This window comes from Xiphophorus couchianus, chromosome 19 (genome assembly GCF_001444195.1).
Source record: "Xiphophorus couchianus chromosome 19, X_couchianus-1.0, whole genome shotgun sequence".
NCBI classification, from domain to species: Eukaryota; Metazoa; Chordata; class Actinopteri; order Cyprinodontiformes; family Poeciliidae; genus Xiphophorus; species Xiphophorus couchianus.
In genome coordinates, this window is record NC_040246.1 from 14,149,399 (window position 1) to 14,163,648 (window position 14,250).

At 37.8% G+C, this 14,250-nt stretch overlaps 2 protein-coding genes across 3 annotated transcripts in view; one reads left to right on the forward strand and one right to left on the reverse strand.

Moving 5' to 3' along the window:
* dnajc17 (DnaJ (Hsp40) homolog, subfamily C, member 17) overlaps positions 1 to 14,250 on the forward strand; it is a 35,988-nt gene that overhangs the window by 19,552 nt on the left and 2,186 nt on the right. The gene's annotated exons all lie outside the window — the stretch shown is intronic.
* On the reverse strand, positions 3,495 to 8,976 carry LOC114134267 (cdc42 effector protein 3). Of its 2 annotated transcripts, none has more exons than XM_028000743.1 (2): positions 8,199 to 8,976; positions 3,495 to 6,031 (listed from the first exon to the last, which is right to left on the reverse strand). In XM_028000743.1, the coding sequence occupies exon 2, from the start codon at positions 5,951 to 5,953 to the stop codon at positions 5,354 to 5,356; it is 600 nt and encodes a 199-aa protein (XP_027856544.1). In that variant the 5' UTR covers positions 5,954 to 6,031; positions 8,199 to 8,976; the 3' UTR covers positions 3,495 to 5,353. The 2 variants fall into 2 exon arrangements, with proteins under 2 accessions (XP_027856544.1, XP_027856546.1); XM_028000745.1 differs by lacking the exon at positions 8,199 to 8,976 and adding an exon at positions 7,938 to 8,114.

The following is a 14,250-nucleotide window of genomic DNA, read 5'->3' on the forward strand; positions in this document are numbered from 1 at the left end:
TGTGTATTCATACTGGCGTTTGTGAACTTTAATCCTTAGCTTTTTATCCTCAAGTTTAGTTTTTTTTTTGTCTTTTTACTCGGGTCCTTTAAACATGTGCAACTTCTTATACTGACCTTTTGTAATATTTTGGAATATCTTTTTCAAATCACTGTAAAATAGTCAGGCAAATATCTATGAAATAATTTCTTGTTGCAGCATGAACGGGATATGATAAATTATAATAATGATTTCAAATCAGTCGTTAGTTATTATTAAGTAACAAATAGAAACAAATATAAGGAACAAAGATAACTCTTTTCTCTGCCCTGGTGGTTCTGCCACCTCTGCCTCTCCCTGTTTCAGCTGGAGGGACGGTTGACTTTAACTCCAAGATTGGTTCAGTTTGTCACACATTACTATAAAAATGGGCAGATGGTACTGGTGTTTCTTGCTGCTAAGAAACAACAGTTTCTTGGTTATCTTAAAAGTTTTTCAATAAGAGCTTAAAGTAAGTTACAAAGTGACACCTGGCCAAGACTTAAAACTTTTTAAGGAACTTTGTTTTATTTATTTATTTTTCCAAATGTAGCAAAGCATATGGTGAAATATGCCTAATAATCTTTCAGGGGGTGAGATGATAAACCAATCAGAAGAGCGCTTGAGGTAGTGATGGAGACATCACCCACTAAGACCAAAACAACCACAGAATGCCACTTGCAGATAAAACAGGTTTCGTTAGCTGCACCTTTGGTCTGGCAAGGTTGTCTCAAAAAGCCCTCGAGAAAAGGAGGTCACATCTCATGTGTGGGTGTGCATTACAGCTTCCAGAAATGACATTTCCTAATTCAACTGAGATTTTTTAAAGCATTTTAAGATTGATTCAGTCTGCATAATTTATTTCCTAAATTCTTCAACTTCTCTGTCAAAAATGTCTAAATGTTTTTCCATCAGGGGACTTTTTCTCTGCACTTATGTACTTATCTGTGTCTCTGGTTTCTGGTGAACTGTATTTCAACCCTCAGCCCAGTGAGGGGTGTCAGACCTCCTACATGGGGTTAGAATCCGAGACTCAGCCTGCACACTGGGACTTGTCATTCTAATCTTTTTAAATGCTATTCTACTAACTCAGTTTGCTTTACTGACATCCAAAGCTGATTCTTTTTTTTAACCATTTCTTTCTCTGCAACCAAGTATGAAAATGTTATTTTGATTGGGTAATTTTTCATTTGGCCCTCAATGCAATACTTGTCCGTTAAGAGATGCCAGACAGTAACAGTAAACACTTTAGCTATTGTAGAATTTGTCTGGAGGTAGTGGACATTGGGTGGATTCTGGGGGAAAAAAAATCTATTTGTGATCTAAACATCTGATCTCTCCCTAGTTCCCCAGCTTTGGCCATCTGTAACTACATAGGGTCAAAATGGGTGAAGTCTTGCTTCTTTAACCTCATCAGTCCAAACACAGTGCTCGGCAGGTCACGGTGGGACTAAAGAGAGCTTAAAGACACAGATGACTTCACCCCAGTTCTCATTACTTTGCTTCTTGGCTCAATAAATGCATCTGGAGTCAATGGGGCTTTTCTAATAAAAAAGGGAGCTGTGTCATACTCTCCATCATGATCCCTTTCTAATAATGTTTAACACGTACAAACTAAATAAAATCTTAATATTTGTCTAACAATCAAAAAAACCTCATTCTCATTGCATTACTTGGAAAAAAGAAGGTACTTTAGGTTCAATCTTTTTGGCTTCACTTTGGATAAAACAATTTGCAAAGCATCAATTTAAATAATATGTTAGACCTGTTGAAATTTTTAAGTGAAGCACAAAAGATGTGAAATTCATGCAATGTATCATGCTTATTCAAGGATATGAATGTAGACGTATTAATCAGTGGTCTGAAGAAGGAAAAGCCATAACTCTACAATGGATTTCCATAAACTCCTGGATACAGAAGAGGTTTACAGAATAATCTCACGAATACTGGCTCTGTTTTACCTGAACTCATAAAAAGGTCAAACTCCTCCCCAAAAAGTTGGTTTTTAATTAATTAGTTTTTTTCAGTTCGCCAGGCAACACATTTTGTAAATCTCTAGACCGCTTTCCTTTATTTTAATAACAGTGTTAAAACTTGTTTAAATTCACAAAAGAGAAGAGATGCCATGGCATGATTCATCTCATTAATTCCTGTCAGGAAATCATGTTTATGGTTCACTTTTTTTCCTGTAATTTTCTGCCTTGTAAGTTGGAATAAAAGAGTAAAATATCATATGAACTGCCAGAGTCAACAAGCAGGTGGTGGAAATGTGTAATTTCAGCAGTTTCGTGGCTCTGCTTGCCTGTAAGAATCCCCAAATTATGTTTTATAAAATTGTCTCCTTCAACATATTGGTGATCAGATCAAACAAATTCAAGCCAAACGCCACTGTACCTATAAATTAAATCTCTTCTAAGATGGGCTCATGCTTGCAGCTTCAGAAAGAGGATTTACACATGTGGCCAAGTGTATAGCTTACAGTCTAATAACTGATAGACTGTAACTGCAGTACTTCCACAGATGTCTGCCAAGACATATGCTTGGGTCTCCTGGGAGATGATCTCATCATTAATCACTGTGTTCATGGTTCAATTTAGAATATCGTATTATTTAAAGTTAATATATCACACAGCATTTAAATCAGATGCCTGCCTCTTCCATCTAGACCCAGAGTCAACTCGGGGTTGTCACGACAGAACCAGATGCATCAGATGAGCTATTCCTGGACTTTTTCCCCAGTGTGGTGGTTTCCTAGTGCCTGAAAAGTGTATTCTGAGAAAATATCCCTTCTGTCTGGAATAGATGCGTAGCGTGTGGCCCAGCCATTGATAGCCTATACTGAACTCTGGCTTGAACCCTTTTCTGTTTGGACATGATTGTGTAAGAAAAAGATACGCTTCATATCTTACCCTGAACAAAACTTTAACAAAAAAATGTTTTGAATTTTAAAAATTTTAATAATTGTATTGTTATTTAGTTCTTATGGCCCTGAAAATTAAGTCAAAACGTTTGACTTAATTTTAGGTTGTTTTTCCAAAACTATATGAATTTCAGTTACCATTAAAGCTGTGAGATGAGTTCATAAGTTTCACTTTGACATAGATACATTTAGTAATGTTTGTGAACTTGAGTCACATTTTATCACTTTACACCACAAACCTCAATTAATTTAAATGAGATTTCATGTGATAGACCAACACAAAATGTAGCATAATCAGGTATTGTTTGTAGCATCTGTTCATTTTAATCTGATGCCCCTAAAATCCTCCGGTACATCCATTTGCTCCCAGACTACTAATCTTTATTAAATGGAGCTTACCTGTTTTATATAAACAGAAAACAAATGTACATTTGAAAATTTAACTCTTCTTATTTGGTCTACAATTTCGTCTCATTGTGGCTGCCCTACTTAGCACTTCTTTTTTTTCATTTGTGAAGAAATTGAGCTTTAATCATTATGAGTCATTGTCACGAACAAGGCTCCAGCCTTACATCTGGCAATATCCACCTTTATTATGTTGATTTAGGCATTCTTCAGAGCAATGGAAATCATTTAAGGCAGTGGTTTTCTTAAATTAATTGTAATGCAATGCCAGAGACATGTTTTAATATATATTACTGTCCATTTCCACATTTAATTATTTGTACCCAAGACAATGATTGCTGAAAAAAAAAAAAAAAAAAAGGTTGGACATCAGTGAGATTTAAAACATAATCCATCCATTTTGGCTTCTTTTGCTGAGAAGCCAAGTACATGTCGGTCCATTGTTGTGTAAACAGTCCCGTTCAGTTTATCCACAAAACCACCAATGATGGGATTTGAATGGTGTACATTTTTTGCCTACCAAACCAAAGTACAAACCGGTAGATTTTACAATGCAAAAAATGCTTTCACAATAACTTTTGTCATAACATATACAAGAAACAGAGGTATCCAGTTTAAAACATCAGGCACCAAAACAGACATACAATGCAGATGTATCCAGAAATAACGCTGTTTTTGTTTGGACATGCATAGAATACTGAGTCTTTTGCTTGAAGCAGGACATTTGTGGTTTTTGTATTTCCCAGTTTGACCTTTTAGGGTGCAAAGGAATTTAACATTTTCCGGGCTTGTCCCACATATCATCCTCTCAACCCCCTATTAGTAGACCTCAATTGTCTGCACAAATTCCCACTTGGATGACGTGAGAAGAAATGCAATACATATACATGAGACGCAGCATGTATTTGCTCAGAAGGTTGTGTTTAAGTCCTCATCAGGACCTCTGCTGAAGCAGAGTCTGTCTTCCTCTTCCTCTCCAACCTCCCTGCATGTGTAGATGTATAGTGTTACTCACCGCCACTTTCTTTCTTGAGCGCCATCCGCCAGATCATCGCACTCTGATTTGCAGCCAACAAAACAGCATGCTCTGCCATTTCTTTCTTCTTATAAGGTCTTGGACCTGTGGCCCACCTTGGTATGCTGCCCAACCTGCCACCACTGGGTGGCTTTTATTGGAAGCAGAGCGAAATGTTTGTTTTCACTGTACTGCTGGGAATGAGAAATGGGGGGTACCTTGCTCTACCTTCGAGTGGGGCCGCCAGGATGCGTGCGGAGGAAAAATTGCCCTGTGCACACAATAGACGGGCAAGCACGCCAAGACTCAAGACATCACAGCTCAAGGACCTTGGATTTCAGCCTCAGCTTTTCTTTTCTTAAACACAACACCCTTAAATCCTAACAGCTGCTTTGAGTGTGGGCTGGGAGGTTATAATAGTAAAGAGGAAATGTAGATGAAGTTAGAAATGCCCAGACATAAAAAAAACGTTCCTGTCTTATCTTTACCATTCTGTTTTTGGCAAATGCTGGTTATCATAATGTTCTATAAACAACATCGTGTCTTCTTTAGAGTAACAAGATGTTCATTTGTTTGTTTGAGAATGTAAAGATCTTAGGAAGCAGCAAATATAAGTTTCTACTTTATTAAGTATCCTTGTTAATAAAATAGTGTTGGGTCTTCCAAAGAAGTGATGACATCAGTATTTCGCATAGTTGCGCAGTTTGTCGATGATCTGGAGAACATTGTTCACAAATTAGTTTGTCCAGATCCAGGCTGAATAAAGAGCTACTGTCCTCGTAAATTGATCTCCAGTTTGGTCACAGCTCTCTGCAGACTCTTTGTGCAGACCAGGACCAGGGTGGCAAATTGAATTAATGGCAAAATTATCCAGTCTTTGCTACACTGGATAATTTATCATGTCCTCATGGTTATGCAAAGTTGTGTCCCGAGAAGAATATTAAGTTAAATTTCTTCTCCAACAGCCAGTGTCTTACCAAGTTGTTCAAGGTTTTTCAGTTGTGCAGTTTGTCCATCACCCGAAGAACATCCTCCAGGATTGAAGGGCCCAGGTCCAGACTGAATGAAAAGCCACTGTCCTCATCCTTAAATTCATCAATGTGTTCACAACTCCCTGTGAACTCTCGATCTCTATCAGAACCCACGCTGCCACTTCCGGGCCGGCAAGTCTGATTAGAAGCAAAGTCATTCCTCGTTTCATTAACTTCCTCGTTTTCGCACTTATCTTCTTCTTCACTGTCCAGAAGAGGCAAAGAGTTGCACTTCTTTCTCTTCTTGTCCACAGACCACTCGGGGCTCTGCATGCCCTCCTTTCCATCCAGGTTCAGACGTGGGGGCTTTGGTGGTGGCTTGCAGCTCAGGAAGAGGTTCTGTTCGCTCTTGGAACTTTGTCGGAGCAGGCCGTGACCCATTTTGAGGAAGGATAAATCTCCAAAGCTGTCGTCTTGGCTGTCGCTCCCAATGTGAGAGACATGCCGAAAATCACCTAGGGGTAGACTGATCATTTCGACAGATAGCACTTCTCTCCTCTTTGAGTTCCTGCTAGACCAGCGACTGGAGGATGGATTTCTGTAGAGCGACGTTTTAAGTGGCATCCTGATGGATTTACTGGAGTTAGACTTTGATCTCTGTGAATCCTCAGGAAATGATGCAGCCTAAATACATAGTGCCATCTGCAACAGCAAAAAAGACAATTAGGATTTAGCAAATGATAGTTTGAAGCAAGTCTTAGCTTGTGCTTGTCCTGGTATTCAGCACCAGATGTAAGTGCAGAGGTCTGTTCTCGGATTTAATGAGAATTGACAGCCATTGTTTAGAGACTGCACCTGTTGGACTTGATCGTAGCGCAGTGAAATTTAGTATTATTTGGCAGCAGAAGGATGACCCAGCAATGCTTTGAAGCCTTTGTTTATAAATATTTATTTTCCAAATCCTATGTTCTTCCCATAAGTGCAGGTGTGGTCTTCTACATAACCTCCAGAGGAAGTCTATTAATCTACTTAAGAATTCCAGTAAGAAAAGCAAAACACTGCAAACACCAGAAGAGTAATTGCTTAGTGTTTTGGATCTCTTCAAACAGTTTTTAAAGAAGGATGTATTTTTCTCTCTTTAACTGTCAGAAATCAAAATAAATTTGATGTGGAAATCAAAGTGGTGGAATGAATGAAGACGCTTTTTGTAATCACCTCAGATGGTGAAGTAAAGTTAAATTAGATGCAGTTATTCCTTAATGTCACTATTTTGGCAAAATCTCAGGTTTGCTGTGCAGACTGGAAAAGTCAATAATTAGCTTTTGTAATTTATTCCAGTAAGAATAGTAAAAATAAAATTCAATTCAGTGTGGAAAAAACCATTTTGTTTTTCCATATGTTTTTCTTTCTTTAATTATCCTAACTGATGAAAGTCTATTTTTTCAAATTTATTTTGATTTTTACATTAAATGTCAATGCACATGCGTTATCTTGATTGATATCATTTTATTCATCACCATTTTGCTCTTTTACTCATGAACCGAGTGGACTCTGATTCAAAACTGACTGTAAATGCCAAACAAAGCACTACAACCTCTATTTTTGGAAATGTTTATAAAAGGATAAAATTACTGGAAGTGATAAATCAGATTTTAAAGAGTCTGCATTTAGTCCAGGAGGCTTTTTTAATTATAGATTTTAAAAATGGATGTGATTTAAGTTCAGATGCATCCCAGGCTGTGGAGCTATTGCGCATGTTATACAAAAACCGAAAGCCATTTTGGGCAGATTGTACCACTCGACCATTTAAGCAAGTTTTAAATTAATACCTTTTTCTCAAATGTCCATAATTTTCTGGGAAAAATCTAAAATACTGAGTTTGGAAAAGAATTGTTTTGTAAAACAAAATCTATAGCAACCATGATATCTTTCAAATCCAAGACCGTCTTTAATTCTTCGTATTAGGCAACACTTTGTATAAACGGTAATTATATAGCGTCTAACAGAGGAAGAGCCTTTGCATTTCGTGACTAGTAAGCATTTTATTTCCAAAACCAGAACCTTATTCATCAACTCTGGCATGTCGATTAGATAATCTCCTCGCCGTAAATGATTTTTACAGCTTTGCCCACATTAGCTCTACATTCGTGACTTGAAACACTAACTCTGTAAATTTGTAAGCCACTTCAACAAACACGCTTTGTCGGGCTGTAAAACATTTTATCGGCACTTTAGCAGCAGCAGGAGGTTGAAGAGTGTGGACACAACAGCATTCCTTTCCAAACATGTCAGGTCAACCAAAGAGGAGTGTTATGATTCAGCTGTGAGGGAACACCTCATGGCTAAGTAGAAGTTCAGCTCAATAAAACAGATTGACCAAAATAACACAGTTGTTTTATTTATTTGACCTTTATTTATACCGGTTGTCTCATTGAGATCCAAGATATCTTTTACAAGAGAGACCTTTTGGCTATTGCTTCTCTTTCTAAATGCTTTTTTCAGCTCCAGGATAATAATAAGTAATTAAATGGGTTTTCTCTCCAAGCACCTTGTCTGGAATGACTAAAAACAGTAAAACAGATAAAAATGGATGACTATATAAACTTACCAGTCTTGGTGGTTTAAAAATAAAATCCGGGATATTATAAGCCCACACATGCACACCCGCCTCAGCCAGGAATCTATGCTGCTTCTAACTGCACCTCTGACAAGCTATTCATCGACAAGATAAGACTTGTCATTCATCAGAGAGCAATGCTTATTTCCCAGCTTTGAAACACTGACACAAAGGTGTAGCCTAGTCCCGAAGAAGGTTAAAGAAGATTTCATTTAGGATTAATTACTTTAACTGCAAAAAAACAGTTCTTACCGTTTTCAGCTGGAGCGAGCGCTGTTAGTTTGTGGGCAATTAATCTTTTTTTCAGTCAGCATAAAATCCGGATTGCGCTGCAAAATCACCTCCAGGTGTGTTGCTTGTGAACGGCCTCCTTGCGTAAATGATAAACCAGAGGAGGTCAGAGTACAAGGGCATCCAGGTGGAGGCATTGCTTTTTTTATTTTTATGTCAGCTTTTGTGAAGTCAGCCTATTTCAGGAAGTCTGCAAGTCATCAGAACACACCATCGTGACTGCAGAACAAGTCTGCCCTGCAGGCATAGGTGTTACAGTTGAGTTTTGCTGTTTGATTTGCTGCACCCTTCACCTGTGGGGGAAGTAGGTGGTAAATTGGAGCTGCTCATTTTTTCCATGTTCCATGTTATTAGTAAAGATTGAAACTTTACTGGATGGTTTAGTTCCAGAGAATATGCTTGAAAGAGAGGGGTGAGAAAAAAATTTGTTTTAGCCTCCACTGATTGCGTGCTTATTAAAGGAAGTTGTAGTTGGTGAGCAAACAGGTTGACCATAAAGAGGAGGGGGTTAAAAGATCTCTAATCTCCATGCTATTGTCCCTTTTCTCTGCTGATTTCCTGATTTCCCGTCTGCTGTTGGCTTGTGTAAAGCCCCACAGTCAACCCCACTCCACAGGCTCTTCTGCCTGAATGGAGGCCTTTGGCTTTTCTGTATAATCAAACAACAGACATGTCTGAACAGACACCCTGGGTTTCACAACAGAAATAACCGGCTGTTTCCAATTCTCACGCCTCCAACATGTTGCCTTTGCCCTCGTATGGGTAGGTTGTAACGAACTGTAAACCGTCTCAAAACAGCATGTTTTCTGCTCTGCTGTACTGATTACTAGTAGTAAATGGCATTTGCTTATCAACTGTACAACTTGTGGTTAAACCCCCCCCAGCTGGAATTAAACATGAAGTTTTTATGTGAGATGCATGAAACTGTGCAGTATGTGGGTTGCAGGGTCATCTTCTGGGGTATTTTGGTTCATGAGGGACTGATTCATAGCACAAAATCAATGACGATATGAACGAATATAATCTGGAAATATTGAAACATCTCAAAACATGAGCCAGGAAACTAAATTTTCTGCACAAATGTTTTTTTTGGGGGGGGGACAATCACCATAGGCAAATCACCAACATAGTAACAAAGTGACTTAAGAAAAAAAGAAAATTATATTTTGGAGTGACCATGACAGCTTTCCGATCTTAGTCGCATAGAAACTCTGTGAAAACAGCTGAAAGGGCGTATTACAAATCCGACAACCATGTCAGGAGATATGGGCCAAAATTCCACCAAGCTATTGTGAGAAGCTTGGGAAAAAAACTCAAAACGTTTGACCCCAGTCATACAGTGTAGAAGGTAAATTCTACATTGTAGACCTCTGTAGAAAGTAATTCAAGTTCAAATTATTAAAAATTATCTTTCTTTATTCTTGAATTTCATGGATATAAATCATTTTGGTAATCCTAACTGACTTAAAACAGGAAAGGTTTAGCCGGATTCAATAGCAAACAATGAGAATAAAAAGGACAGGTGACTTTTTATACAGTGTATGTAAACATCTGGTTTCAACTGTAATTTTGTCAAAATATTTCCAATGCGTTCAGGTCTTAAAGGAGGAGAGCTTTGTACATAGCTTTGTCTTGTTTTTTGATTTTAAATGTGCATGTTATGAAGGAGAAATCCCTTTTTTTCAGCATTTCTTTTAAATTCATCCAATAAATAGGCGTGCCGGCTTTTCCTCTCCTCTTCTCCCGCTCCATGCTCCAGTGCCAGGACAGTCTCCTAGACCAGACACAATTACTCACGCAAATGAAACTAGAACCTCTAGCCAAGTCGGAAAGAACATTTTACAGCATCTCCCTTATGAGAAAAACTTCCGTCCTCCACTTACTGCCACAAAGCTGCTTTTATGCTAGCAGACACTCAGGTTGAAGAGTCTGTATTATCCGCAGTATTTGGAAGCGAGTTCAGAAGACCTGCAGGCTGACAGAGGCTGGGCTTATTCTGGTGATGGTGTTCTCATGCTATGTAGCCTCCAGACTGCTAGGTTTAGCCTGAACTTCATTTCAGTATAAACTTCTTTTCTATGGCCTGACCATGGTGGGCAGTGTGGTTTGATGCAGCTATGCTGGGCCTGAAATCGTGCTTTTTCTTCTTTCTGCAAAATAAAAAGTGTTTCCAGATATTGCTTTGACTGGTGCTAGAAGCCCAAACTGAGGCTTTGGTGGATCCTCCCCAAGCCCTTTATTGTGTGTTCTTCAGCTCCCTCTGTGCTAAGGCTCCTAGAAGGGCTGCTGTTAAACAGGATTTACTGCTTGCTTTGTCTGATCTCTTTTAACTAAGACATTGTTAAATCATGTCAAAGATGGCACACATTGCTTAACTGAAATCAGTCGGCCTGTATTTCACTGATGGTTCTTCTAGACTATATAATGCTCAGATTGGGATTAAGTGTTAAACAGAAGATAAGGTTAGTCTTTTTTCACTTCTTGGAACAGCTTAAACCTGACGTTTCAAGGTGTTTATAGAGAAATGTTGCAGTGTCACAGTGTTTTGATCATTGCAAAAATTCTAAATGGTAAAAGCAGGTTTTCTGCTTATTTTGTTTGTGTCAGTGAATGTGCAATCAATTTAAACATTTAATGAGGGATACAGTCCAGCACTGACCTACACCTTCACCTTCAGTTCAGTTCTCCTTATTTAAATAGAATCATCTCACAACGAACGTCAACTTATGGCACTATATAAGACACACGTGGTACCCAAAATAGATGGGAATTTAGACTAAATTTAATTAAATTCAGTTTTTTGCAGTCCAGACATTTAATCAGAATGATATCTAATAAAATGCAGTCAGATTCAGTTGATCACTTATGGCAAGCCTTTGAGGTTTTCATGGAATGGCTGCATTTACACCAAGATAAAATTACATAAAGGTGACTACTTAAAAGAATTGTGTGGAAATTTTCTTGACATAAACTCCAATTAAGACTTTTTAAGTTTTTGATTTTAATATACCAAAGTTGAAAAATGCTGAGATAATATTGAGCATGAATACATTTGCACTGTAGTTTATAAATTAGAGCAAGAAGAAAATAATAGTGAAGAAGAGTGTTTCGTATTTTGTCCAGCAATAAAACTTTAGGCTTAGCTCATGAATATTCAGCAACTCTAACTGAAAGCTTCGTTTTACAGTACACCTAAATCTACTCCTAAAGGACAAAATAAAGATAGCTTTCTCCATGGGAGAGGAGCCTGATGACTTAAAGGTCCCTTTTAGAGATGACTAAAAGGTCTCCCTTTTAGTCATCAGGTCTCCCTCTGATTATGCCTTGAAACCGCAGAGCAAGGCAGGGAGGTGCTACAAAATAATTATTTAAAATAGGATGGTGCTTGGTTTTTCAGAGCTTTATGTAACTTTCTTTCTGAATTGAGAAATAGCCAAAATCGAGAAGCTTAAATTAAAATACATATCATCTATCTTTCTGACTGCAGGATTTAGGATGATATTTTTATTTTTTGGGGAGGATGGGGAGTTTTTGATGATAAAGAATTACAGTAGTCTAATCATGAGGGAACTAGTTTCTTGGGCAGGATATTGTTAATTTTGTCAATATTTTCCAGGTGAAAGAAGGGTATCCAGACAAGCCAAGACATGAAAGTGGGAGACAAAAATAAAGAATACAAATAGAGAAAACAGAAAAACACCCTAGAATTTCTGAAAACAGTTACCAAAAATTTTGTATCACTAGTTACATTTAGTAATCATGTAATTCAAAGCACTTTATTTATACTGATTTAATGCATTGCTGCTTGACCCAGTTTTTGTTTAGATTGTAATCTTGAGGTATTTTACTTTTGAACTTACTTGAATGATACACACCTTAGTCATCCTGGTTCAGATGAAAAGGCAAGTTGAGACAATCCTTCTACAACCACAACATTAAAGTCATGTTTTTTTTATGATAGGACCAAAGATTGAATCATGTGTTTTCTTTTAATCAGAATTAGATCAAAATAAACATTTCACTTCCTGGCTTTATTTACACACACTCTGATGTATTAGATTGAACTTCTAAGACGTTGGCAACAGAAATCAGACTTATGATTTTTGCGACCCCGTAGCAGTTTTTCTGAAAACCTTTATTCCTTTGGGACTAAATAAAAATGTCAATTGCATATATGCTGCAACTTTTTTCCCTACTTAAGAAGAATCAGGAAAGCAGGTGTAATAATATATCATGTTTCAGCAGTCATTATTGGATACAAACCCACATTTAAATCATGGCATTTTGGCTTCAACACATTCAAATGCTTAAAAGAGGGAATCAAGTTAACAAAAAGCAGAAATCTTCAATCCAATGAAACATTTTGAATTTTTGTAATTTCAGCCTTTTTGACAGTCTTCAGGTTAAAGATTTGAAGCCTAACAGTTGCACAAACTCATTTGTTTTACTAAAGAATATCTTGCAATCAGAGAGCTTTTCCAGGAACCCAAGTATGTGAGACGTAATTTTGCAAAAATACATTGTTGGAAATCAAGCAAGGCAGAGGCCCTTCTTTTCATTTTTCTATGATTTTTTTTTTTAAAACCCATCCATCAAATAGAGATATGCCAGGAGGTAAGGTCTTTGTAGCCATTTTTCATTTCACTGTTTATTTCTTCTACTTCTACAGATTCCAAAGGAAATCTCTGACTCCATATAGCAAAAGTCTGTTCAGATTAAAACATTGACCACTGACAACCACATGCTGAGCACAAGCACTGTTGCTCATACATAAAAGCTTAGAAGCTCTGAAAGATTTACCTTTTGAATTTATAATCTGTTTATGCCTTCTGAAATCTATAAACAAAGGTCTACAATCCAGCCTGTTTTACTCTGGAGGAAAAATTCACATTTTGTCATGCTACAATCAAATTTTAATTTATGCATTATCCTTTACTCTGATATCATCATTTAGTCTGAAAATTAGGTACAAGTACCATGAGAAGATCAGGAGGAAGTCTCCTTAATTTTTTGCTATTTGTGCCATTCTGTTCTTCAAATAATATTTTTCATAAGTGCTATGTTGAAGTATTTGAATTCTATTTGTCCTTCTCTTTGGCTACACGGCTTGCACAGTAAAAAAAAGATGTTGGACTGTCACAGTCAAATGTTTGCAAGATGCACATAAAGACAAGAGACAATTATGAGCAAGTGTTTCTGTTGTTTTTCCCCAACAGAAACTGGATAATGTTTTATATCTTCTGTGTTTTATAATGAGTGATGATTAATTCACTGCTGAGAGCGACGCTTACGTTTCGTCTGCGCAGGAATGCCACTTTGGCCTTTCTTGTGTTGCTTCAGCATTTGGCACACACACACTGAAAAGATTTCTAAATTTTAAGTGTACAAGAGTTCGACTCCCATAAATCACATAACCCAAAGGTTGTGACAAACAGAAACACACACTATGCCACCACACACACACTCCAGATAATTAGTACCGTGATTAACCTGACCACACTGCATTACAGACTGAAATGTTAGCCTGAAACGCAGAAAAGGCTTTGGAGAGGGGAAAACCCCCATTCTTGTCTTGGACATCTGTCCAGTTGCTTCTTGGCTCAGCTAATGTCTACATAAAGTTCTCCAATGACTACTGGTATCAATGAGTAATCCATTATTCTGTAATCTGTCGGGCTGCAGTGCTCACAGCATGGAATGACAAGTATTTTAACAAGAAGCGCTCATCGTACTCATGCTGTAACTTGTTGTTTTTATCACATACACATGCAGTCGCCTGTACTTCACACGTACCAAAAGGAGTGGTGTAATGGGAAGTGGATGTGACAAGTTGTGCTGGGGGAACAAGGTGGCCACCTGCTGTGTGAGCGACTTTCTGCTGTGTGTTACACTGGCTGACTCACTGAGCTGATGCTGTTCGGGATGTCATAACTGTTCTGGGGTCAGGCAGGAGTTGGGCTATTAGGGGAAATCAGCTGTGCTAGTGTCATATAGCTAATCTTCATGTTGTTTC